Source organism: Juglans regia, unplaced genomic scaffold, assembly GCF_001411555.2.
Source record: "Juglans regia cultivar Chandler unplaced genomic scaffold, Walnut 2.0 Scaffold_157, whole genome shotgun sequence".
NCBI lineage: Eukaryota > Viridiplantae > Streptophyta > Magnoliopsida > Fagales > Juglandaceae > Juglans > Juglans regia.
This window is the reverse complement of record NW_023346285.1, coordinates 69,619-96,316: the sequence shown is the minus strand read 5'-3', so window position 1 is coordinate 96,316 and position 26,698 is coordinate 69,619. Positions and strand designations below refer to the sequence as shown.

The window sequence follows — 26,698 nt, the reverse complement described above, 5'->3', positions numbered from 1 at the left end:
ATTGAAAAAGACCCACAATGGTATATATGCATTTCAGAAATAACATGTTCACACAAAATTATACATATTTTGATAATATATATGAGTTCCTTAAAAATATTTTACATTAGACAAGAGCACAATCAAATTAAAAATGAATGTATCACATAACTTGTAGTCCTTTCTTAGGATGAAGAAGGACATTCATTATTTATGTAAAAGGACTTGTGATCAAGGCTTGTGTTCAAGTTGGTGATGATCAACTCTAGAAGAAGATGCTCCTCCTTCCTCATGGGGACCAGATATGCCCTCTGCAGACATGTCATGCAAACCTTCACCAACCTTCTCATTCTTTCTAATGATTTCATCGATATGGACATCATCCTCAATTGTCAATATGACAGCCTTTGAGCCACCCGGCCCTGAAATGATGGCCTCCTTGACCTTCCTTTCTTCATCAAAGTGAATAAGATCGGTTTCTTGAACTGTCTTCTTCTTTCTCTTCTTAATGTAGCAACAGAGAGCAGCTGCGAGGAATGCAAGTAACAAAAGACCTCCAAATGAGATGAACACAATGACTATTACTGTCGGATGGTTATCTGGTGATGGTGATGGCGAAGGCCGTGGTGGTGGGTGCACATGATGAGGTGGTGGAGCAAAAGGTTGAGATGGTGGGGGTGGTGATGACTTTGAGGGAGTAGGCGGCTTTGCTGATGGAGGTGGTGGTGGAGGGAAGTGTGGGAAGTCGAAGTCATTGTTCTGTGCAGAGCCCATCTTGAAGTGAATAAAGATGAATTGAGTTGTGGAGAAAGGGGTAGCAATGAACACCTATTTGTAGCAAGAATTTTGCCTCAATTTTTTTGGTTATAATCGTGTGCAAGTTTTTAGCGACTTGACTGCCATTCTAAGATTTAGGATGGTTTGTTTTCATTGGAAAACACTGAAAGTTCCCTTTGTTTTTTCTTTGAAGCTTATAATTTTCTTTCCTGCAAGACATTGAGATCGCTTGACGGCTATCTCGTTACCTTATTAATGTTACTGTCTCGCGTAACTCTAAGTGCAATGAAGATTAAAAGAACACCATTTTCCCTTCAATAAGATGATAAAAAAGCCAATATCGCCTGGTTGATGAAGCCCCAGGAGATGATGCTTCTATGTAGAAAAATCCTATTTTTTTACTAGGCCACTTGGAAGTTGTTGACATCTTGTCAGTTTTATATATGTTCCACCTTTCTTCAACTTCAATAGATGTTTTTCCCTTCTCTTCCTACTTTTTCTAATGGCTAGGCCTCGATCATTTTATCTTAGAACTACTAATTACCTCAATATTTTATCACTTCCCTTAATTTTTTTATCCCTTTAAGATTCATGGAGCAGACCGAGGTTCACGTGCACGGCTGTATTCATGGCGTATACAATGCATTCCAATCACGCGAGCAAAAAAATTGTAAATTAGTCAAAATGGGCCAAATATCATTGTTTATTTGCATTTGGTTGCATGTTGGTGGGGTTAATATTATAGCATTCTGATGATATCGATACAAAATTTATGGCTTTTCCCCCCCCTATTTTCCCCTATAATGGACGATAGTTTTTACTTGTTAGCGTAGGGGGTATTGTGCGTTTTAATTCCATTCGTTAAAATACGGGGTTATGTTGTGATTTCTTAATAGTTTGGGGGATAACTTTCAAAGTTTATAGTTTGAGGGGGTGATAGAAAATTAGGCGGTAGTTTGAGAGAATTGTCATCGTTTTCTCATATTTTTGATAAATACTTTATATCATGTTTGTATAAGTACATGTAACATATATAGAGAAAAATAGTAGAAGTAGCACTTAACATCATATTAAAAAGCCAACACATAAATTAAGAAGTGAATGACGAGGGCATTCACACTGGAATTTACAACCATGATAAACATGGAAGGCTGCACTAGCTTGGTAGCAACAACAACTTGAAATTCTTTAAACCCAATTACAAATCGAATTTTATGGGGAAAAAAGGAAAAAGAAATACTTCACCCATTTGTGTAATAAAGAACTAATATTGCTGAAATGAAGATTGTGCGCTTGGAGGTTCGGGTATCTCTACGGTTCCTTCCAACATCTGAACCACCTTCTTAATTGGAGGGCGAGCTGCTGGGTCTTCTTCTATGCACCACAACCCAATTCTAATCATCCTCTCCAAGCTTTGCTGATCAACTTCTTCAGGTACCAGCTTGCTTACTTCATTAGCCTTGAAACAGTCGCAGACCCAGTTAACAAGAATAGCCTCTTCTTCGGGAGCATTGACATCAATGCTCTTGCGACAGCATATAATGACCAAGAACACAACTCCAAAACTATACACATCTGCTTTTACTGTGATGGGCAAGTTCTTGTGCCACTTAGGGGCAACATACCCTCTTGTTCCTCTTATCCCGGTTAGAGTCCTGGAATGGTCCGGCATCAATAGTTTTGCCAATCCAAAATCTGCAATTTTTGCACACCCATGCTCGTCTATTAATATGTTGTTGGGGTTGAGGTCACAGTGGATGATGTGAGTTTTGCATTCCTCGTGTAAGTAGAGGATCCCTCTTGCAATATTCAAAGAGATTTTAATTCTTTCTTCCCAGTTTGGCTTTATTTGGGATTTGAAAAGGTAGTCAGAAAGTGTTCCATTGCTCATATACTCGTAAACCAAAAGCCTATTCGAATCATCATGGCAGTAACCTAGTAGTCGGACTAGGTTTCTATGGTGGGTTCTTCCAATGGAACTCATCTCGTTCCTGAATTCAACATCTCCTTCACCCACAACTTTTTCAAGTCTTTTGACAGCAATTTTCATCTGCCCATTTGACAAGACTCCCTTGAAAACTGTACCAAAAGAGCCCCTACCCAGTAGTTCGACAAAGCCATTCGTTGCAACTTTGAGTTGACTGTAAGTAAATACTCGTAGAGAGACATCCTCAACCAATCCTTCATTAACTTCGTAAGGAACCTTTTTGTATGACCATAGACGGTATCTCAAGATCAGAAAAGCAGAAAAAGCTAGCACAATTAACGCGAAAACTAAAAGTGCAATACCGCTAAATAGGAAGCCCATTCCCTGTTGTTTCTTTCTTCCCTTGCTTACCTGTGTTGTGTTAGAACTCCCAAATCTCACCTTGATTATGGTTGTACCAGAATTACCTTGTCGTTCTCTCCCGAATCTTAGCGGAAACTTCTGTTTTCTGCACTCCTGTTCTTTGAATAGTGCGGCTTCACATTCGCAGTCTTTCAAGCAGTTCTCTCTACACTCGGTTCTGGTCAATGACACGATAGAATAGGGGTTGTCTTCCCATTCAACACGTTCCAATTCCTGAAGAATATCAACTGTTTCTCCATTCTTGCTCGTGCAACCATCTGTGCTGGAATTTCTCTTGCAGCCCAAATTAGGTTGTCCTCCGTCTAAGAAATCAAAACCAAGAGGGCATGTACATACAGCTCTCCGTTCCGGTACAGTACAATAAGCATTTATGCCGCAGATACCAGTAGGATCACAAATATCGCTTGAAGGTGACCACTCAATTGACCATTCATCATCTTGACTCAAGCCATGAGAATATAACCGCAATATTCCGTCAAAATCCAATGTCAGACGATAATTGTAAGAGGGGTTTCTTTGGCTGTATAAAATATTCTTTATATTGAAGCCGGTAGAATTACGTAGGAAAAGCTGACCATTACGACCAAGATTCAGGGACACATTATCTCCAACTGTGAATGTATTTGTAGACCAGTAGGCATACTGAGACTTACGTGGAATGTATGACGGGTATTGCACCAGGTTCCCATCTCCCTGCATTGCCAGTCGAAAATTTCCAGTTGAATGATTTGTCTCCGAGATGCTGGAGGCAAGCTCATTCCCTGCCAACAGAGGTTGACCGGGTAAAATAGTGTCTGTTGGAGCATCAAAAGTCTGCCACATGATGGTTGGGTTTGAATTGTAGAGGACAAAGTTTCCAGTATCGAGCATGGAGGCAGAGGAAGCGGAGAATGGAGCATTAGTTAGAGCAGTCTGTTGGCCTTGTTCTTGTTCCAAGACAAGCCTGCCATCATTTGTCAGAAGCAATGTGACATTTTTTTATAGTGGCGGATTGTCCCGGTTAGCTGTCCATACTACTGTTTTTTGCCGAATCTTTTCCAACCAGATGCCTATGGCAAAACCACCATCTATCTGGTAGAAGCCAAAAGCAAACTGGCCAGTACCTGATAACCAATATGGTTTGGTAATTGGAGAGAGGGAAGAGCCGAGGCTAATACTGGAATTTCCTTCTTGTGCAATTGTAGCAGAGAATCCAGTAATCAAAAGGAGAGAAAAAAATATTGCAACCATTATTAAATTGCTTTTTTTGGAGTGAATGACAATTGTATTCAACCAAAAGAGAGAAGATACAATGCTGTTTCAGCAGCTAGCTAATTAGATGCAGAAACTAGAACTTGAATGAGCTGCGAAACAAACGGATAAGAAAATGGAAATCTTGTTGCAGAGAACGAGTCTTCTAGCTCATAGCTAGTCTTTTGATTCCATGCAACTCCTGATTGATCAGTAGTTTGAGTAAATAAATTAGTCAACGTACGTCAAGATTCTTTACAAGCATCAAGGACAAGAACGTAGTTTTCATCCAGAATAGTGGAAATATAATAAGGACTACGTACAATAATTTAGATGACACGAAGCTTGGGTACGGTCCCGCATGAAGTCGTACAAAAAATAAATAAATAAAAATATTTGCACCAGTAAAATACTTCATGACTTCTCTAAAAAATAAGTAATTCAACTCTGTGTTCTTGTGACCACGTAATTTGTTTGAGTACTTTATTACATGATAATGAAAGATTGCGATATTCTTTCTTTTTTATTCTTACCATCATTTTCTTAAAAACAATAAAGTCGTCTTCCTCTTTTTTTTTTTTTTCTCTTAAAAATTGAATCATGCATCTTGTTTTCTACTTAATTTATCTATATGTAAACTATTCCGAAACGATATTCCAAACAATACCAATATCAAAATATTTTGTTCGGTACCTTAACCGAGATCGTCACCGAAATAATATTCAGAACTTTGCTTTTGTATCCTTATTGCTAGGTGGCCGCCCAACCCTAGTGCATGGAACTAGAGGAAGCGGACTGTTGAGCATTAGTTGTCCTTGTTCATCCTACAAGAATAATCTACCATCATTTGTCAGAAGCAATGTGACATTTCTTGAAAGCGGCGGGTTGTCTCGGTTAGCTGTCCATACGACTGTTTTTTGCCGAATCTTTTGCAACCAGATGCCTATGGCAAGGTTGATATTTCGTGCGCGAAGGAGACACAAGTGTACTCGAAAAACAACTATCAGCAAGACTCTCCAAGAAACTCTCCAAGAAACGTTCGAGTGATTGGGGCTATGCATGGCTATCACCGAAGGCCATCAGGCCATTTCGGTGGCTGCTCCTCGCCTCAGATCCTATGCAGACTTGGTCCTGGAGACTCCATAGCCCATCCCTGAAGTCATGGTTCCCTTCCGCTCTCACAAAATTGTTGATGGAGAGGTCTGTATTGTCTTCTCTAAAGATGAAGTCGACCGCTCGGCTATACCTTTTCAATACTCACTAGTATTGAAATTCCTTCGACAAAGACCCTCTCTTGATTCCATAAGAGCATTCATCAAAGCTAGATGGAGTCTATCAAACCAACCGATTGTTTCATCCATGAGTAAGCCGCGGAATGTCTTCGTGCGACTGGCGTTGGAGGAAGATTTTGTTAAGGCTTTCGCTCGTGAGAATTGTGAAATCAATGGAGTACCGTATAGAGTTTTCCATTAGACTACTGAATTCCAAAAAGATCAAGAACCTGTCCGTGTGCCGGTGTGGATCACGCTGCCAGGTCTTCCACCAAACTATTATCACAAGTCTTTCCTTCGCAGCATTACGGCTCCAATTGGAAGATTTCTAAAGCGAGACAATCCCACTTGATGCGCTACTCGTACAGATGGCGCAAGACTCTGTTTAGAGATGGATATTTCTAAAGAGCCTATTCAGGCTTTGTGGATTGGTACCCCCCGAAACCCTCAAAGTCTTTATCGAAGTATTGAGTTCGAGACATTGCCGGCATACTGTCCAAAGTGTCATGTTCAAGGTCATAACTCCAAGACTTGTAAAGGTGAAGGCAAGAAATGTAGTGTGCAGATGAAGGAACCAAAAGAGAAGGCAACGATGGAATAGGTCTGGGTTATCAAGGAAACCAAAGGTGGGAGTCTTGTTCAGAAGGGTGAGTCTAGCAAGGTGGAAGAGAGGCCGTTGAATGAGGAGGACCTTATTCCAAATGATCAGGTATGGGAGAAATCAGAATCTGACCGTATGAATGGTGTTGAAGGCAGAGGAATGGAAGCAGTTCCAACATTAGAGCAGGAAGAGGCTGTTAACGATGGAGAGCCGGGTTCCAAAATTCTAGTGCCCATTAATCCAGTTATTGACCAGGTGGGGCATGGTAGATCAATGGACGCAGAATTGGAGGTGGTTGATCTTGAGGAGGGGAAGTTGGTGGCACCTAAGCCGCTAGATGGAAATGAAGGTTTGTGTTCGGGAATAGACCAAGAACGGTTGGCATCGAGTTCTGAAACTAATATGGCAGGTTTGCAATCTGGGGGCATGCTTGCACCCATTATGGAATCTTTTCAAACGGAAGACCACGAAAGACGGACGCTGGAGGAGGTCTCTATCTAGGAAGGAGATGATCCAGTTTATGAGGAGGTTGCGCATACGAATTATTGCTCAGATGGTCACACCTGCTCATTTTCGGACTCGGAAGGGGCATTGGAACACTTAGCTAAAGAAAATATTGTGGCCTCGGATTCAGATTCTCAATTGAACAAGAAAAGGAAAGGGAAAGGTATTAAGATAAGAGGTTCTTCCAGGGTCGTAAATAAGCCCGCCCGGCTTAATTTATGAAGTCATCTTTATTGTATTGGAATGCTCAGGGGATAGGAACGTTTAGATTTGTGGCATGATTGTTTGCGGTTTGATTGTTGTTGTTCTAATGTTGATAACGGAGGTAAGTTATGGATGTTTTGGGTTCAGGAATTAAATCTTCTTGTTGAGTATATGGGTGATCAATTTTTGACAGTTCGTATTGATAATCCTAATGTTGTCCGAATTACTTGTGTATATGCGAAATGCTCCTATTTGGAGCGTAGAAGACAGTGGGATGTTTTGATGGCGGCTAATATTCACCAGTTACCATGGATGGTGATGGGAGATTTTAATATTATTAGGAATGATTCGGAGCACAGAGGGGGACTGCCAAGATTAGCTTTGGCTACGGAGGAGTTTAATGATTGGGTGGGTGCTTGTGGTCTTCTTGATATGCCTTTTTGTGGGAATTCTTTTTCTTGGTGTAATGGTCATTCGGGGAGATCTAGGCAATGGGCGAGGCTTGATCGCTGCTTTCTTAATACAGCGGCTCTTGATATTTTTCCGGATGCTAAATTGGAATATTTATCACGTACCTCTTCTGATCATGCACCGATGTCAATCTCTTTGGAGAATCCGTTTGTTACTTATGGTTATCCTTCTTTTAAATTTCAGCAAATTTGGGTATCTCATGCCCAATTTTTTGACTGTGTTTTGAATTCTTGGAAGAAGGATGTTGTTGGAGGCTCAAGCTTAAATATGCTTATGAATAAACTTAAAAGACTCAGAATTGCTTTGCGAGAGTGGAACAAGCACATTTTTGGGAGGACGGAAATTCATATAGCAGAGCTTGAGGCTCGGATAAAGGGTTTGGAGGACAGGCTGCAATCTGAATATATAAAATATGTAGAGGATGATCTCGTGGTTTCACAATTGGAGCTTTCAGTTTGCTTGGATAGGGAAGAAAAACGTTTAGCTCAACAAGCTAAACAAGGTTGGATTCAGAAGGGAGAAGTGACATCTACGTTCTTCCGTGCGGTCAGTCGTCGTAATCATAAAGTGGTGAAAGAGATGAAACTTGCAAATGGTACTACTCTTTCCTCACCAGAACAGATCCATGACGGGGCTATTTCTTATTTCTCACAATTCCTGGAGGTTGGTTTTTGCTGTGAAGAGCTGAATCTGGGGGGTTTGGTCCTACCAATTATTTCACTGGGTGAAAATGACTTTCTTTCTCATATTCCTTCATCCTAGGAAGTTTATGAAGCTCTTTGCTTCATTCCGGAAGATAGTAGTCTAGGTCCTGATGGGTTTGGATCGGGATTCTATCAATCATGTTGGCACATAGTGGGTAATGAGGTTGTTGATGCGGCGTCAGAGTTTTTTTGAGATAAGAATCTTCCGAGGTTTTTCAATGCTACTTTCTTGGTTTTAATTCCAAAAGTGGATAATCTGACGAGTTTTGATAAGTTTAGGCCGATTAGCCTGTGTAACGTGTTTTACAAAATATGCACTAAAATTATGGTTAATCGTCTTTCCCCCATGTTGGCAAAAATTATTTCTCCTGAACAAGGAGCTTTTCTTCCGAGTCAAAGCATATTTGAGAATATTAGTATTACACAAGAAATGATCCATTCTATTAACAAACCGGCTCATGGTGGAAATATTGTTTTGAAGATTGACTTGGCTAAAGCATATGATAGTGTGGACAGGTCTTTTCTTTTGCATGTTCTTAAAGCATTCAGGTTTTCAGAATTTTTTTGTATGTTGATTCAACAATGCATCACTAATCCTTGGTTCTCTGTGATCATGAATGGGGTTCCCAAAGGTTTTTTCAAAGGAGGTCGTGGGTTGAGACAAGGAGATCCTATCTTTCCTTATTTATTTATTATTGTTGAGGAAATTTTTACAAGGATGATAAAAAAACAGGTGGAAATGGGTAAGATTACTCCTTTTTACCATCCAAGGGGTACCCCCATTATTTCTCATTTACTCTATGCGGATGATATGGTGCTATTTTGTAATGGGGGCAAAAATTCCTTAAGAACTATTTCTGATGTGTTGAAGACGTACGAACAATGGTCGGGGCAAGTAGTTAGCAAAAACAAGTCCTCTATATTTTTCTCTTCGCAGGTTCCTATTTCTAGACGTCGGGCACTTCTTCGTTTCACGGGTTTTAAGGAAGGGACTTTTCCCTTTAAATATTTGGGAGTTCCTATTATTTTAGGAAGATTGAAAATAGCTCATTTTGATGACTTGATTGCTAAAGTTCAATTCAGATTGGAGGGATGGCAAGCCAGAATGTTATCCAGTGGGGCACGTCTGATTCTCATTAAACATGTGCTTCAAAGTATTCCCGTTTACAGTCTTTCTATCTTAAGGACGCCTAAAGCTGTTATTGAGAAACTTCAAAAAATCATCAGTACCTTTTTCTGGGGTGTAAAAGATGGGAAAGTTAAGAAAAAATGGCGTTTTTGGGTGGATATTTGTAAGCCTGTCTCAGAAGGTGGGATGGGTATTCGAAGTCTTCAAGATGTGCAAACATCTCTACATATGAGGTTAGCTTGGAATCTAATGCAAGGTACATCTCTTTGGTCTAATTTTTTTCATGCTAAGTATGTAGGTGATAGATATATTTTTATGGTGGATCCCAAGAAAGGGTCTATTTTTTGGAAGATGATCTTGAAAAGTATTCCTTTAGTGCAAGAAAATTCTAAATGGAGAGTTCGAGAGGGTAAGCTTCTTTTCTGGCATGATAAGTGGGTTGATGATGCCACTCTTTGCCAGAATATTCAGATTTCGGATATGCCAAATCTTAAGTTGGAAGATTGTAAAACTGGGTTGGGTTGGAATATGGAGATTTTTGCTCAGTTGGTTGGGCATCAAAAAGCCGAAGATATTATTTTGCAATTGGGTAGGGTTAAAAATGGGAAAGATATATTGATATGGCTTCCTAACGATGACGGAAATTTCTCTTCGAAGAGTGCTTGGAATTGTATTCGTTTGAGGGGACCAGATTTCCCTTGAGCAAAATGGGTTTGGCATTCTGCTTTTCCAAAAAAAAAAAAATTTCAATCACGATGTGGAAGGCCATACATGATTGTCTTCCTATGGATGACAGAGTTTGCAGAATTGGTATTCCTATTGTTTCCCGTTGTGATTGTTGTTCCAGTTATACTTATGAAGATCTTAATCATATTCTTGCGGGAGGAGATTTTGCTGAAAAAAATTGGCGTATATGTTCGGTGGTACTTGGAATTCCTTGGGTGGAAGGTTGCTCATGGAGACAGAGGGTGGAGTGTTGGTATAGGAGGGCTAAGAATTCTAATCGTCCTGGTCAACTGTTGGGACTTCTTCCGGCAATCATCACGTGGCGGTTATGGGGCCGTTGTTGTAAAGCCCGGATGGAAGGAGTAATGGAATTGGTACAACAAGTTTGGTGTTCCATAAAATATTGGGTTTCTTGGATTGCAGTTAAACTAAATAATGTGAATTTGCTCAATCGGCGTGATGAAGGTATTTTAAAATGTTTTAATATGCTGTTAAATGTCATGAGGAAAGAGATTGTCATCCCGTTCAGGTGGAAGCAGCCTAAGCAAGGTTGGGTAAAACTGAATGTTGATAGTTGTTCTCTAGGTAATCCGGGCCCTTCAGGTGCGGGAGGAATTATTCGAGATGAAAAAGGTAATCTGGTTTGTGGGTTTGCAATAGCAATAGGGCATCATTCGAACAATTATTCTGAGCTGATGGGTTTACTTCATGGGCTTCGATATATTGGCTTGATGAGTTTTTTATTTATGGAGATTGAACTAGATTCCATGTTAGTGCTAAATTGGTTGAAGAATCAGAGATGTGGCTTGTGGTATATGGAAGACTATTAGGATGAAATTCAGAGTCGACTAGCTGGGATTAATGTTTCATTTGTTCACTGTTATAGAGAATGTAACTCGGTTGCGGATGGTTTAGCTAAAATGGGTGCTAATGGTATTACGGGATCATGGTTTTCTCTTCCTGAGTTGCCTCCTTCTATTAGAGGAAACATTAGGCTGGATAGAGGAGGCCTCCCTTACTTACGGAGAGTCTGAAGCAGTTGATAGAAAGCTATGTGTGCTGGTCTTTTGAGAGGTATGTCTTTTTTGCATTTGATCATTTCATTTCTTACTCTATGTTCGTGCAGATTTTGTTTTGCATGTTGTTATTTTGAAGGTTTTTTTGGAGGCATTTGTATAGTGGTTGAGTTTAATTGGTTTTTTTAGGCTTGGGTTTTGGTTTTATTATAATATTTGTAGCCCCCCTGGTTGATCAATAAAATTTGGGACGGAGTCACAAATGGACATATCGGCTCTTCTTAAAAAAAAAAAAAAAAAAAAAGATGCCTATGGCAAAGCCGTCATCTATCTGGTAGAAGCCAAAAGCGAACTGGCCAGAACCTGATAACCAATATGGATTGGCATTTGGAGAGAGGGAAGAGCCGAGGCTAATATTGCTGGAATTTCTTTGTTGAGCAATTGCAGCAGAGAATCCGATAATCAAAAGAAGAGAGAGAAATATCGCAAGCATTATTAAATTGCTTTTTTGGGTTGAATGACAATTCTATTCAAGAAAACTTAAACTCAGCCCACTTAAAGAAAAAGGCTATCTTGTTGCAAAAGATCGAGTCATCTAGGAAGGTTTTGAAGGTCTGAATTCAAGACGAATTGACAAACAAGATTCCAGTCCAAAGAGCTAGTCATATTTTGCTTCTTGTCTTTTGATTCTAACCCTCTAGTTCAAATAAAGAACTTAGCCAACATAAGAGGAAATTGATTTGTTTCATTCAGACCAACATATAAGCTTCCACTTTTGTCTCTGTTAGTGGAGATAAGACTTTGGAAATGCATTCACCTAATATGTCGGCTGCAAGGAAGTCAACGAAAGATAACTAATTTTTGAAGTTGAAGGCATAGGGACCATTCATGATTCATCTACTAAAGAAGGATATTGGAATGTTAGACCGAGACCACCTGTGCCGGTCAAGCTCTTCTATTAAGAACCAGAACTTTGATGGTCTTTTGCAGGACTTTTCAACTCCAAACAGGACCTGTTTGGGTTGATGCGATGATCTCATAGCTGACTGCGCATATCGATCATAAGATCGATCGATCGATTGCTCGCAGCTATATCGGCGTCTGTCGCCGAGCTCACCCATCATGTAACTATCCTCAACGATGAGGTTGGTACCTTGACTGAAGAGGTACAGAGTTCGACTTTCGCGAACAACGTTTTCATCTGAGTGTTGTTTATTAAATTCTATCATATTTTGTATTTTACTTTTAATATTTGTAAAGAAAAATATTATTGAATATTTCTATCTTTTTTGAATTTCAATTCTCAATCTTATTTAATGTTATATTTTCTAACTTTAATACTAAATCACTGCACTTCTAATATATATAAACATAAATATATATTTATATATTACAAATTGTGTACATATAAATATATACTAGTCAATTTTTTAGACTTGTTCACAAATTATGCACAATAAAAATCATATAATTTTTAAATTAGAGTCATATTTAATTTAAATTTACAATTAACGTTCAAACGTTGGCGCAAAACATTTCACGTTCGAACGTTAATTAATAACATTCGAACGTTGGCGCCAAAACATTTCACGTTCGCACGCAAATAGCCACAAGGTTCAAACGTATATGTGACGTTCGAACGTACATTTCCCATACGTTGGAACGTAAAAAAATCTCATGTCTTTAGTGACGGTTTCCAGAAACTGTCACAGAGAAGGCCTTTTAGTGACGATTTAGGGACTGTCACAATTTTCTAACCGTCACTAAAAAGCAAATGTGTTGTAGTGCTTTGCTAGGGTGTTCACCCCAAATATGAACACCAATGCAAATGGCTTTTTCCTTTTTTTAAGCATTTGTTAAACATCCTAAATTATTAAGCAAAAATTTAAAAAAAATATAAATTTATTATTAGTCACTTTCTTAATCATTAAGAAAAATAAAAAATAAAAAATAAAAAATAAAAATATATGAGTGGCCATTTGTGGGCATATTTGATAGTCATACTATTATTTAACATAAGTACATATAACATATTATAATTCTAAGAGATGTGATCATCAAATGGTGTATTCCTTAAAATGACACCCTCTCGGCGATGATGGTTCCCATGTGGGTGATGCTTGAGAAAGTGTCAAGAGACACAACTTTTTGATTTAACCAAAATGTTGTTGTATAATCACTTACCAATGGTTGTGCCTCTTGCCAACTAGTGTCTCATGGTCTATAAATAGGGACCATTTGTGCACAATTAACACGCTTGAATTCTCATTTGTCCATCACAAACTTGCGGGATAAAGACACGCATGAGAGTGTCACTATATTGCCAAAGTTTTGTTCATCTATGTTTTATAAAATTCTATACGTATATAGAGAAAAATTGTAGAAGTAGGACTTCATATTAAAAAGCGAACACATAAATTAGGAAGCGAATGACGAGGACATACACAATGGAATTTACAATGATGATAAACAAGGAAGGCGGCACTAGCTTGGTAGCAACAACAACTTGAAATTCTTTAAATCCAATAACAAATCGATTTTTATGGGGAAGAAAAAGAAATACTTCACTCTTATTTGTAATGAAGAACTAATGCAGAAATGAAGATTGTGTGCATGGAGGTTTGGGTATCTCTATGGTACCTTCCAACATTTGAACCACCTTCTTAATTGGAGGGCGAACTGCTGGGTCTTCTTCTATGCACCACAAGCCAATTCTAATCATCCTCTCCAAGCTTTGCTGATCAACTTCTTCGGGCACCAACTTGCTCACTTCATTAGCCTTGAAACAGTCATAGACCCAGTTAACTAGAATAGCTTCTTCTTCGGGAGCATTGACATCAATGCTCTTGCGACAGCATATAATGACCAAGAACACAACTCCAAAACTATACACATCTGCTTTTACTGTGATGGGCAAGTTCTTGTGCCACTCAGGGGCAACATACCCTCTTGTTCCTCTTATCCCGGTTAGAGTCCTAGAATGGTCTGGCATCAATAGCTTCGCCAGTCCAAAATCTGCAATTTTTGCACACCCATGCTCGTCCATTAATATGTTGTTGGGATTGAGGTCACAATGGATGATGTGAATCTCGCATTCCTCGTGTAAGTAGAGAATCCCTCTAGCAATATTCAAAGAGATTTTAATTCTTTCTTCCCAGTTTGGCTTTACTAGGGATCTGAAAAGGTAGTTAGAAAGTGTTCCATTGCACATATACTCGTAAACCAAAAGCCTATTCGAATCATCATGGCAGTAACCTAGTAGTCGGACAAGGTTTCTATGGTGGGTTCTTCCAATGGACCTCATCTCGTTCGTGAATTCTACATCTCCTTCAGCCACAACCTTTTCAAGTCTTTTGACAGCAATGTTCCTCTGCCCATTTGACAAGGCTCCCTTGAAAACTGTCCCAAAAGAGCCCCTACCCAGTTGTTCTACAAAGCCATTCGTTGCAACTTCGAGTTGACTGTAAGTAAATACCCGTAGAGAGACATCCTCAACCAATCCTTCATTAACTTCATAAGAAACCTTTTTGTACGACCATAGACGGTATCTCAAGATCAGAAAAGCAGAAAAAGCTAGCACAATTAACGCGAAACCTAAAAGTGCAAAACTGCCAAATAAGATGGCCATTCCATGTTGTTTCTTTCTTCGCTTACTTACCTGTGTTGTGTTTGAACTCCCAAATCTCACCTTGATTATGGTTGTACCAGAATTATCTTGTCGTTCTCTCCCGAATCTTAGCGGAAACTTCTGTTTTCTGCACTCCTGTTCTTTGAATAGTGCGGCTTCACATTCGCAGTCTTTCGAGTAGTTTTCTCTACACTCAGTTTTGGTCAATGACAAGATAGAATAGGGGTTGTCTTCCCATTCAACACGTCCCAATTCCTGAAGAATATCAACTGTTTCTCCGTTCTTGCTCGTGCAACCATCTGTGCTGGAATTTCTCTTGCAGCCCAAATCAGGTTGTCGTCCGTCCAAGAAATCAAAACCAGGAGGACATGTACATACAGCTTTCTGTTCCTTTACAGTACAATAAGCATTTAGGCCACAGAGACCAATAGGATCGCAATTACTGCTTGAAGGGGACCATTCAATTGACCAATCATCATCATCTTGATTCAAGCCATGAGAATATAACCGCAATATTCCGTCAAAATCCAATGTCAAACGATATAAAGAAAAATTATGAGGGGTGTTTCCTTGGCCGTTTAAATTCTTGATATGGAAGCCGGTAAGATTACGTAGGAAAAGCTGACCGTTACGATCAAGATTTAGAGAGATATTATCTCCAGCGTCGGATGTTTTTGAGTCCCAGTAAGCATAGTCGTTAGCTTTAGGTGGAATGTCTGACGGGTATTGCACCAGGTTCCCATCATGCTGCATTATAAGTTGAAACTTTCCCCTTGCATGATTTGTCTCAGAGCTGCTTGAGACTAGCTTGTTCCCCGCCAAGAGAGGCTGACCAGGTAAAATAGTGTCTGTTGGAGCATCAAAAGTCTGCCATATGATGTTTGAACTTGAATTGTAGAGGACAAAGTTTCCAGTATTGAGCATGGAGGCAGAGGAAGCGGAGAACGGAGCATTATTAGTTAGAGCAGTCTGTTGGCCTTGTTCTTGTTCCAAGACAAGCCTGCCATCATTTGTCAGAAGCAATGTGACATTTCTTGATAGTGGCGGATTGTCCCGGTTAGCTGTCCATACGACTGTTTTTTGCCGAATCTTTTCCATCCAGATGCCTATGGCAAAGCCGTCATCTTTCTCGTAGAAGCCAAAAGCGAACTGGCCAGAACCTGATAACCAATATGGATTGGCATTTGGAGAGAGGGAAGAGCCGAGGCTAATATTGCTGGAATTTCTTTGTTGAGCAATTGCAGCAGAGAATCTGGTAATCAAAAGAAGAGAGAGAAATATCGCAACCATTATTAAATTGCTTTTTTGGGATGAATGACAATTCTATTCAACCAAAAGAGAGAAGATGCAAAGCTGTTTCAGCAGCTAGCTTAGATGAATGACAATTCTTGCTCATAGTCTTTTGATTCCCAACTTCTCAATTAAATAAACAAATTAGTCAACATCAAGATTCTTTTCATGAATTCGGGCCAATTTGATCTTGAATGCTAGATGGTGTAGTTTTCATCCAGACTAGTTTTGAGGGACCTTGTGAGTAACGTCTTTGATCTTTATCTCTACCGAACTCTTAGGTTCGGATTTAGAAATAATACGAGATGATTTTAGATAAAATATGAGAATTGAAAAAAATATTGTTAGAATATTATTTTCTAATATTATTTTTTATTTAAAAATTTAAAAAATTTTAATGATAAAAAAAAAAAATGAAATACTTTCTGAATACAATCAGAACCTTAGTTAAAAAGAAAGGTACTGATTACAGGTGCATGGACTCATGTTTAATCTTAGCTTCCTTGGTCAGTAACTTTTGTCTTTTTTTATTTTTATTTTTTTTTATTTTTGAAAGAAGTAACTTTTATCTTTGTTAAGAGAAGTTGCATTTGTTGTTTTATGATGTGGATGGTTTCCGAAGCAAAAATTATGTTCCAATTGTGCCACCTCATCCATTCTATGTATTTTTTTTTAAAAAATTTTATATAGATTTTTTAAAATTTTTTTAAGAATATTAAAAATATATAAAAAATTCACAATATCACTAAAAACTAATTAAAGTAAAATAAAAAAAATCATAAGAAAATATTAGTCTTTGACTCTTCCTGTTGGGATTTTTTTTATTTTGAAAAAGTCTAAACGCAGGCATGGGAGGGGCCTCCCCGCGGACGGTTGCCTACGTGGACTAAAACAACCTGTTTGGATTAAGTGATGAAAACGGTGTGCACAACTTTTGTTCAATTGAAGAACCCCCTTCTGAAAACATAAAACGCAACGTTTTTCATTGAGACTCTTCTTCTCCATCCACTCGAGAACATGAAGCCCTTCCCTTCCCGTTCCCCAAAACTGGCCTCTCTCTGTGTGACCCTCCCCTCCCCATTACCGATTAAGAAATCCCGAAATGTTGATTGCTGCAACTGATCAACAACGACGGTAAGCGACACAGATATGAGACTATGCTACGATATGAGCGGGAGAGAAACAAAACCAAAACTTTTTCTAAATCAAGATAGACGAAAGTGTAAAAGAAACGAAACCAATCAATGATGGACAAAATTGTAAAAGAAATGAAACGAAGAGACGATGGACGAAACTGTAAAAGAAATGAAAGCAAGAGAGAAACCAGTCCACAACTCTACTTTTTTGAAATCAAGAGAGACGAAAACAAGAGAGAGAGGAAAAGTTTGTTTAGTGTTCCCCTTCTTCTTCTTCCAGTTTTTTTTTTTTTTTTAAAATAAAATAAATGCTACCAACGTCAGAGAGAGTGCGCATACAAGCACAACTTTTTGCCCGTACCTAGCAAAATTCTTTTATTTTTTATTTTACTTTGTGATTAATGAAGTATTTTTTTAATAATTATTTTTTACTTTATAATTAAGAAAGTGTTTTTTAATAATATTTTAAATTTAATTTATTTTTAAAATATTTAAAAGTGTTAAAAAATCTATATAAAAAATAAATTTTTAAAAAAATAAAAAAACACATTCTAGAGCCAGCAAGAACCCCAAACTGTGATCCTAGCATTGTTCTTCTTTTTATTAAATTATCGTAAATTTGAATTATTACAAAAGTTCACATCAATAAATCTAAAAATACGTAAGTAAAACTTTAAAGGTTTGAAACCCTTCATCTTCTTATGACCTCTATAACACTTTGTTTTTTTTTTTTTTTTCTTTGTCTAATTTATTTATGAAAAACGATTACCACAGTTTTTTTTCCACGTTTACACATGAAATATTCCGTTCTTGAAGTGCTCCAACTCAGACGCATGACTTTTCTACAAAATAACACAGACCTCCTTTTACGCGTGACCATTAATTTCTGATCAAAGTCTTCTCTTTGAAGAAATAATTTCCACGACCTCCAACTATTCAAAATCCTTGTGGAACTTTTGAAAACGCGCTTTCAAAGTCCTTTGCACAAGGTTTTGAATACCGTGCTGGGTACGGCAATTTACCATGTCGCAAGAGTAATCGATACCGAGAAATATGTGTTTTGTATCAGGTGAAATATCGGATATTCTGGTGCGTTTCTATCTACGAGTCGAAATTTTATATTTTTATATTTTTGTATTTTAATATATTTTCATAATTTTTATTTTAATTCTCATATTTAAAAATTATTTTCTTAATTTTTTTTTTTTTTTTTTAATGACTGAAAATCAAATCTATACTCCTATTTTCATCATGAAAATGGTTGATTATATTTTTTAATTGTAGGATCGAGAACATAGAAATATTATTGAGTTTTATAAATATGTATTTTAATTTTTTAAGACTTACATTGATGTTATTTTGAAATATAATTTATATATTTATAATTAATTTTTCTATATATAAACTATTTCGAAACGATATCCGAAACAATACTGGTACTGTAATATTTCATTATCGTGCCTTAACTGAAATGTCATTGAAATGGTATTCAAAACTTTACTTTTGTATCCTTAATGCTAGGGGCCGCCCAACACTAATGCATTTGTTTTTTTTTTCATATTCTTTTAAATATTTTTTAACATCTTTAATTATTAAGGAAAAAATAATAATTTTATTAATAGTCTCTTTTTTAATCATTAAAAAAATTTTCAAAAATATTCTAGCAGTAATTTTCAAAGGACAAGTATCATTTTCTTAAGATAAAATATAAATAAAAAGTAAAATTAGTCAGATATGACACGAAGTTTTCGTGGTTTGACAATATACTTATATGTGTAAAACTGCAGAAGATTTTATTTAGATGATAATCAAAGATACAATACGATCGTATAAGGAATTAATATAATATATAAAAATCCTAATTAGTGGATTGCTCCGGGTTGGCCCTAATTGCCCAAACATCCAATTCATGGCCCACATAACATCAAAAAGTTCACTAAAAAATCGCAACTGATCATTGCGAGGTCCTTCATCAAATTGGATTGAATACAGATAGAACCAAACTCCACACAAAAAAGCCACCTTTTGCAGTACTTTTCACCCAAATCAGAACCACAATTTTAAACCTTAAAATACCAAAGACTTAACGCATAATAAATCAAAGCTTTACGTTAAAACATAAATATTTTGAGGGGAAATAGGTAAATGATCCTCAAATTATCACACTATTTATAATTATCTTCTTAAACAAAAAATTTTGAAATGAGCGGTTAATTTAAGGCGGGCAGGTTTGGGCGCTCAGATATCTCATCCCAAATCTCAAACTGAGATGAGACACATTTCCCAAACAATCACTTTCAAAAATACTCAGAAATCTCTCTCACTATTTAAAACATCTCAATACTGTTTATAGACATGACATTAGGCCTGAAAAGCAGCGTCTGTCCCCTCCCACATTACTCCCCCCCCAGCGTTCATCCGTGCCCTTCTCCTTTCTCCACGAAAGGCTTGCGCCGTCCCCCAAACAAACTAGCGCCGTAAAACAGACTTCTCCCTCTCGTGCGAATGCCCTCGAAAAATCGCCCAGAAATGCCCCAATCGCAAAATCTCAAATCCATTCCTCATATGCGTTTGGAACGACGACATCGTTAAAGAAAAATCCCCAGAAATACTTGTATCGGATCATGCCAATCGATTGGCGTCCAGTGTGCTGACCCACGAAGATCTGAGATTTCTCACATTCTGGCGGAGGAGGTTACGACGAAGCTCACAGATTCTGCAGAGGTAAGCAACTTCACAGCCCCTACTTTCCCTCTGCCCCATACGGCCGTGCGAATCTCTGAACATTTTCTTGTCAATCAAGCAGGCTATTGTTGACATTGACCAAGTCGAATCTCAAAGCCCTAAACAAAGGCTGTTCTGTAGAGTGAATGGTCACTGAGCTGACCGCTGCTGCTCAAAAATAGACGTTTCGAATATTGCAACAGGTGCAATAGGATTTCTCGTGAGGATGATACGGTTGGGTCTTATCGAATAGAGGACAATGGTGTATAAAAGAGCAGCGGGAAATAGAGAGGAAGACACTCATATGAAGCGAATCAACCCTCACAGGAGATTCCAGAAATCTCCCCGTCATTGCCTCCATAACTGGACCGCCACGAGTCCTAAGACTCGGTCGTACCAGGTGAGTTTCTCTGCAACGACCCATATTGAGAAGTTTTGGTGAATGCATTCTATAAGTACATAATGAAATACTGGAATTAATTCTAGCGTATTATCATATATATACTACCTGCTAAGATCGTAGTGGGGTATGGTCATTCCTAGTTCGGTTTTGTTTTCATTGTAAATGTGTGATTGTGATTTCTTTAGAAAGACACACTGGAGTTACCCATGTTATCCATTGATAACAGTACTCTGATTGGGATTTTGGGATTGTGATGAAGTCATTGTGATCTGGGTTAAACGGGAATCTTTTGCAGTTTTGGTGAAATTAACTCATTCATTGTGCTTCTGCTCATGTGTTTTAAAGGAATTCATTGCATTGGCAAAATAGGTTGGTAGTTGTAAACAAATGGAACTACACCCCTCTGAATACATCACTGCAAAACAGAACCTGTTGATGTTCTGGTTCAGTACAAAGTTTTAGGTCAAATGGTTGTGTCTTTACTTTTTTAAATTTTAATAGAGGTGCCTTTGTTCTGTGGTTAGAGGTGGAGAGCTTTGAATTTATAGAGGGTTTTTTCTGGATGCATGTTTGCTTAATTGATTTTGCTCAATTCTGAGAAATTGAACTTAAAACACTCATTGATCCAACAGCTGGTAGGGAAGTATCTTTCACTTGTTAGCTGCTAGGCACGTATACAATATTGACATTCCCAGCTGTTATACTAATTTAGGTCATGCGTACTGTCCATATTTTATTGTTATAAGGTAAATGTTTTTGTCTAATGTTGTGCTTAAACACCTAATCATGCCAGCCATTCCCTCGCAGAAAATATATCAGAATTAATATATATATGAAGTGGTTAATATCATGGCATGGATTGATAAAAATTCTGACTGGACATCTAATTCAGCATGAACAATCTTTCATCCATGCTTTTCTTTTTCATTATTTTATTTGTACCCATTCCTGGCGTTAACAGCTGGGCAAGCAAACACAAAAGAGCAGTAATAGATGGTAAAAGTTGTACTGCATGTCGTTAGTAGTCTATCCTCTGTCCAAATTGGTTTGATTTTTTTTATAACCATTTGAATAATATGTTTTACGGCCTGTTGATCTTTTGTACCTGGTTATTTAGTTCATTGTTTGTTTAATGGCTAGTTCCCGTCTCGTTTTCTTCTTGTAGCGTTATTACTTGAGGCGTTCTACGACTTCATCCTCGAGACAGGTATTGGACCTTCTGCTTTATACACAATAACATATCTGGCCTGTATAAATGAGACATAGGTTGCAATGTATAAACTACATTCCTGGTGTCCTTATATATGAAATTAGTTTGAGGGATCAACTTTTGTTTAAAAATTTATGAAACTGTCAGATTTCTGTGCTCATGTTCAGTGTTTTTTATATACCAATAGTTCGCACAGCATCTTCCCATGCATCAGTATGAAATGTTTTTATTATTTCCATGTTAACTGATTTTCGGGTGTTAGATCATTCTAACACCCGAAACTTAAAACTGTCCATAAATGAAAACTGCCCTAAACTTAGATCATTCTAAGCCATTTCAGCGCCCCCTATTTGGTTTCAATATAAAACGCCCTCATTTGAAAATATATTAGAAGCATATGGACAATGATACCATCGAAACCCCACGTGATCGGGATTTATGGAGCGATGGGTTTGAGGATGTCCTCGTTGACCTCTTGTACGAAGACACCCTCATGGGTAGATTGAGAGGAGGGAGGATTACAACCGCTGATAATCTGAGGCTTGCTGAACGACTGTCTGCTATTGGCCCAAAAAAATTCAATTGTGACCAAGTGAAAGGGAAAATTGGGAGGCTCAAGAGAAGACAACGCGAGTTTACTGATCTTATGAAACAAACCGGTTTGGGGTGGGACCCAGAGAGGAAGGCACCAGTTGCTAGTGAGGAACACTGGGCAAATGCTATAAGGGTACGATCTATATCTGCTGTGCTGTGTTCATTTTCCTTTTGGAATACATATTGTGATTCTAATTAATGACAAATTGATTATGTTAGGTTCGTTCATCGTGGAAACATTATAAGACCCATGGATGTCCAAAGTATGAACTGCTTTGCGCAATTTTTGGTTGTTCAGTTGCCACTGGGACAATGGGGCGAGCATCGACCGATCCTGCCCCAGATAGTGACGATGAGCGGTTGCTTGAGAGAGATATGCAAAATTCTGGGCAACCAGTGAATGATCAAGAACCCTTGCATTCACACATACCATTCTCCGCCTCCTATGCCAGCGGGTCTCGCAGACGACAAAGGGGAGGGCTGCCATTTGAAAACGATGGCCTTCATCAGCAAATGAGCGAAACGCTTGATGAAATTAAACGTAGTCACGAAGCGAGACGGAAGGCTGCTGAGGAGGTTATGGAGTCGAGCAGGTCAAGGAAGCGAAGTAAAGGTTTTGGCACTAGCATGGAGTCGGATGGAGCGTTTGATCTCCAGATGCATTGTATGAGGTTGTTGGAAGAAGTGCAACCTACCCTACCTCCTGATCAATTTAACAAGGCCTTTGACCGTTTATTGAGCACTCGGGTCCAGAGATCGTTCGTTTCAATCTTGGATGAACGCAGAAGTCAGTGGGCTTGGAGTCTAATTTGATGGTGACGCCGATTGTCATTTCCCACTCCTGATCCTACAATGGTTTTCGAGCTATTAACCATGTTGGTTTAGCAACTATCTTATTAACCCTCTTATCAATTTAATCATGCATGTCTTTGATTTATTTCAGTCTTCATTCTGACATTTCACAAACTGTTGAGGAGGTGATTTTAGGCTTTATGAACTTGTTGGATATTGTTGTAATTGAGTATGTTCAGTATATTAATGGTTATTGTGTATGTCATTATAATGCTCAACTGGATGTGCGTACATATCATTTCAATTTCTTTGCTGGATTTAAGAAACAAATTGAGCTAAGGCCTCTTGGTCACGTACTTACCCGAGGATGGGGGCATAGCACCAGGCTGCTTTGACAGAGCAGCGACAACCCCATGCTCTTGTCGATGGAAGGATAACGGACCAGGGCAATCGCGTGACCCAATAAGACCCGGTTGAATTGACATTAGCTGGACCAAGTAATTCAGGTCATTTCATTTTTGCAAGTTCATGTGCTCATTATATAACCAACGTCCAAATCTCATATAATTTGTTTGCTATAATGGTTGGAATGGAAAAGTTAAGTTGGGATGGGGATACCTGAGTTTGCAGTTTTTCCTGGTAAAAAGCAGCGACTGAAGTGCATCTGTAACTTGCCCAATCCGAACATTACTCCCAGCTTCAAGTGGCTTCATAAATGAAAATTGCTTAGCTCCGTGGCTTCAACTCACGGTCCTGACTGCTAAAGAAACACCTTTTCCGCTGCACATTTCCGACAATTGGGCCATGAATGAATTGGATTTGAGAGTTTCGGCCATAATGAATGACATGTCGCTGGGCCATGAATGAACAGGAAGCTGCTTTGCTTAATCCTGGGTCGTTGCACACAACGTAAGGTACACATGCTGGATCGTTGCACACAACGTAAGGTACACAGGCAAAAAGGGATGGTAGGATCCATATTGCTGCTCAAAACTGGCTAGGAATTCCCACTCTTCTGCACCGACGATGGGCTCCTCTGGATGTTGTGCTGGATGGTTCAATGGTAGAAGTTGATTTCATCTACCTACCATTGCTCTTGAAAAACCTCCTATAATGTTCCTGGGAAGGCTTACCATCCGGCGTACAATCTCATTGCAAAAAGCCTCTGCTGCTCTCCTGTTTTCCCTCACAGAGGATGACATTGTTCCCTACACACTCCCACAAAGACAGCCAAAAACTGGAAATTGTGATAAGTTAGAGAGTGAATGCCTATTCTTGCTATTTGCTTTCAAGAGCGGTCTGAGATGATGCTGTGACACAGTACAGCCTCTTCAAGTAAAATAGGGTTATCGAAAAAGATTCGACATGGCCATCAACTTTTCTTTTTCTTTTTATTACTTTTAGTTGTTAAAGAGGGACAGGAGCATTAAAAAAGAACGAGAAGATGCCTCTTCTTTTTGGCTTCTACAGAGCATTAAGAGGATGATTTGCTTATGATGCAATCCACCTCTTAATTCTGGAAGAGACTCATGTAGTGGTTGGCCATCAATGCATGCGTGTTTAGTTTATCTAGGATATGGCAGCCAAAGATTTCTGTGCTTCTTAAAAGTATTGTTCAAAGACATTTTGATTTGCTAACGCTCAATGCTGGGAGTAGATTTCATGAATATAAGAACAGACTCAAGCGAAGAAAGATGACAATAATACCAGGAACCGTGGCAGAGGATCACACATGGACAACAGATGAGAGGCTTGTCCATGTAGAAATAAGTAGTTATTCAGCAAATTAAACAAGACTATAGTGCTTTAATTACAGAGGTTTGGTACAAGAAATGGGGATAAATTTTCAATATCGAATCCAAGTTCCAAACAGCTCGAAAGATTCCTGCCAATCACATATATATCTGTGCATGAAAATCTCTCAAAAAAGCTTAAAAAACCCAGAAGTTAAAAAAGAAAAGAAAACTATACTAATTGCAAGGAAAAGTAAACCTGCAAGTCTAATACCCATTCCCGAGCTTTCCATTTAATTTATTAGAGTTGAAAAAACAGATACTCCTCCAATAATTCCAAGTACATTTGGTTGGCTGAGTAGGGAATTTGGGGCTTGATATCTTTTTATACCCATTCCCGAGCCCAATACCCTTCCACATATGTTTATGCAACTCATCTATATTTCATAATATGTTTTATGCAGTGGATGACAGCAGGTAGACGGAAAAACCATTTATAATAGTGCCCGCCATTATGGACCATGAAACCAGCTCTGCGAAAACCCGATCGATTGAGACCAACAGCGAGATAGACGATACTTCATCAAGTATCTCTCATAATAGTGAGGTGGATGAGTTTATGCGGACATATCCCTCTAGTGGAGATGAAGCGGCAATGCAGGAGGTAAACCTTATTAATGTGATGTACTCAACATCTCAGAGCTGGGGGCGTCGGGTTCCAATGCCCCACCACAATATAGGTCTACGGGGGGACCAATATATTCAAGCGGTGTTGAATGGAAACCCGGCGAGTTGCAAAGAGATGTTTCGAATGGAAGTACCTGCATTCCGGTATGTATGCGACCTGTTACGTGGGTCATTAATTATGGACCCTACAGAGAGGGTCTCAGTGGAGGAATCATTAGGCATTTTTTGCCTACTCGTTGGCCATGCACAGGGCCAACGCATCGTAGGGGACCGTTTCCAACATTCTAGCGAAACTATTAACCGACACGTTGTGACGGTGATGCGCTCGCTACATGAGCTAGGCCGGACCGTGATTAGGCCGACACACACTCACGGGGTCCATCCGTACATTGCAGGAAACCATCATAATTATCCATGGTTTGAGGTAATGAATTATTCCGCTTATTTCAAACTTTTTTTATTTGAAATGCATATTGATCTTTGATAGTGATTTAACAGACACATAATTATGGTTGTCTTTTGATATAATTGAATGTAGAAATGTCTTGGTGCGTTGGACGGCACAATGATATCAGCTTCTGCACCAGCTCGTAGGGCCAACGCATATAGAAATCGTTATAATCGGATTGCACAAAATGTGTTATGCTTATGTGACTTTGATATGAAGTTCACGTATGTGTATACTGGATGGGAAGGCACAGCCCATGATGCACGAGTTTTTCTGGATGCCCTTAGTCGAGCTCGGAATGGATTCCCATGGCCAGATCCAGGTACCTTCATCTGTTACACTTGCTATTGCAAGACCGTATAGATGTAACTCATGGGTATATCGACATGTGTTGCAGGATATTATTATCTCGTCGATTCGGCATTTCCTTGTATTGAGAAGTTTATGCCGCCATATCCACGAGAGAGGTATCATCGATCTGATCGTTATGGTGCCCGCCAGTTCCGGGGTTATAAAGATTATTTTAACTTTCGTCATTCCTCGCTGCGCAATGTTATTGAGCGCACATTCGCGCTTCTGAAGAACCAATTTCAGATATTAGAAGCGATGCCTAGATATCGCCCAAGTAGGCAAGGGATGATCGTGACCGCATGTTGTACTCTGCACAACCTGATTAAGACGGTGATGCCGAATGATGAATACATTCAGCGTGCATTGGGGCTTCAGTTAAGTGGAGGAAATACGCCTGAGGGAGAGGATGTGGACGAGACGGAAGAAGTGGTAGACATGTCTCATGAGTCAGCCGGAGCGATGGCTGCACAGAGGGATGGGATTGGAATTCCTATGTGGGCTCACCGGAATGGGGGATGAATGCTTCGCCATGCTTGTAATTGTTGTTAATTGTACTGTCAATATCACCGTGGGGACCTAAATTTATGTGTTTATTTCGTCTAGCGTTCTATGTATACGATCATGGATGATCGTGATTTTGATATATATATGCACGTTTATTATCCGAATATTTTATTCCAAAAGCAAACAATGCATTTGACTATATAAGTGATTTGTACACAAATTTGGTTGTTTGCTTC

The 26,698-nt window shown here is 38.8% G+C and overlaps 5 protein-coding genes across 5 annotated transcripts; 2 read left to right on the top strand and 3 right to left on the bottom strand.

Annotated features, from left to right (window-relative positions):
* Positions 1-210: 210 nt before the first annotated feature.
* On the bottom strand, positions 211-753 carry LOC109011436 (proline-rich receptor-like protein kinase PERK10). The gene has a single exon (XM_018992651.1). It carries the CDS (start codon positions 751-753, stop codon positions 211-213), a length of 543 nt encoding a protein of 180 aa, XP_018848196.1.
* A 1,267-nt stretch (positions 754-2,020) lies between these two features.
* LOC109011437 (G-type lectin S-receptor-like serine/threonine-protein kinase LECRK3) lies at positions 2,021-4,336 on the bottom strand. The gene is made up of 2 exons (XM_035686926.1): positions 4,149-4,336; positions 2,021-4,049 (listed from the first exon to the last, which is right to left on the bottom strand). Exons 1-2 carry the CDS (start codon positions 4,334-4,336, stop codon positions 2,021-2,023), a joined length of 2,217 nt encoding a protein of 738 aa, XP_035542819.1.
* Positions 4,337-13,549: 9,213 nt separating this feature from the next.
* LOC109011438 (G-type lectin S-receptor-like serine/threonine-protein kinase LECRK3) lies at positions 13,550-15,880 on the bottom strand. The gene has a single exon (XM_018992652.1). The coding sequence runs from the start codon at positions 15,878-15,880 to the stop codon at positions 13,550-13,552; it is 2,331 nt and encodes a 776-aa protein (XP_018848197.1).
* Positions 15,881-21,750: 5,870 nt separating this feature from the next.
* LOC108985170 lies at positions 21,751-22,760 on the top strand. The gene is made up of 2 exons (XM_018957361.2): positions 21,751-22,080; positions 22,167-22,760. The coding sequence occupies exons 1-2, from the start codon at positions 21,751-21,753 to the stop codon at positions 22,758-22,760; spliced, it is 924 nt and encodes a 307-aa protein (XP_018812906.2).
* A 2,226-nt stretch (positions 22,761-24,986) lies between these two features.
* LOC118345156 (protein ALP1-like) lies at positions 24,987-26,477 on the top strand. Its single transcript, XM_035686925.1, has 3 exons — positions 24,987-25,583; positions 25,698-25,929; positions 26,005-26,477. The coding sequence occupies exons 1-3, from the start codon at positions 24,987-24,989 to the stop codon at positions 26,475-26,477; spliced, it is 1,302 nt and encodes a 433-aa protein (XP_035542818.1).
* The last annotated feature ends 221 nt before the right edge of the window (positions 26,478-26,698 follow it).

Coding starts and splice junctions, on each gene's coding strand:
- LOC109011436 (XM_018992651.1), bottom strand. CDS start 753: ATGGGCTCTGCACAGAACAATGACTTCGACTTCCCACACTTCCCTCCA.
- LOC109011437 (XM_035686926.1), bottom strand. CDS start 4,336: ATGGTTGCAATATTTTTTTCTCTCCTTTTGATTACTGGATTCTCTGCT. Junction 4,050..4,148: donor GGTTTTGCCATAGGCATCTG/GTTGGAAAAGAT, acceptor AAATGATGGCAG/GCTTGTCTTGGAACAAGAAC.
- LOC109011438 (XM_018992652.1), bottom strand. CDS start 15,880: ATGGTTGCGATATTTCTCTCTCTTCTTTTGATTACCAGATTCTCTGCT.
- LOC108985170 (XM_018957361.2), top strand. CDS start 21,751: ATGGACAATGATACCATCGAAACCCCACGTGATCGGGATTTATGGAGC. Junction 22,081..22,166: donor ACTGGGCAAATGCTATAAGG/GTACGATCTATA, acceptor TGATTATGTTAG/GTTCGTTCATCGTGGAAACA.
- LOC118345156 (XM_035686925.1), top strand. CDS start 24,987: ATGGACCATGAAACCAGCTCTGCGAAAACCCGATCGATTGAGACCAAC. Junction 25,584..25,697: donor ATAATTATCCATGGTTTGAG/GTAATGAATTAT, acceptor AATTGAATGTAG/AAATGTCTTGGTGCGTTGGA. Junction 25,930..26,004: donor ATTCCCATGGCCAGATCCAG/GTACCTTCATCT, acceptor CATGTGTTGCAG/GATATTATTATCTCGTCGAT.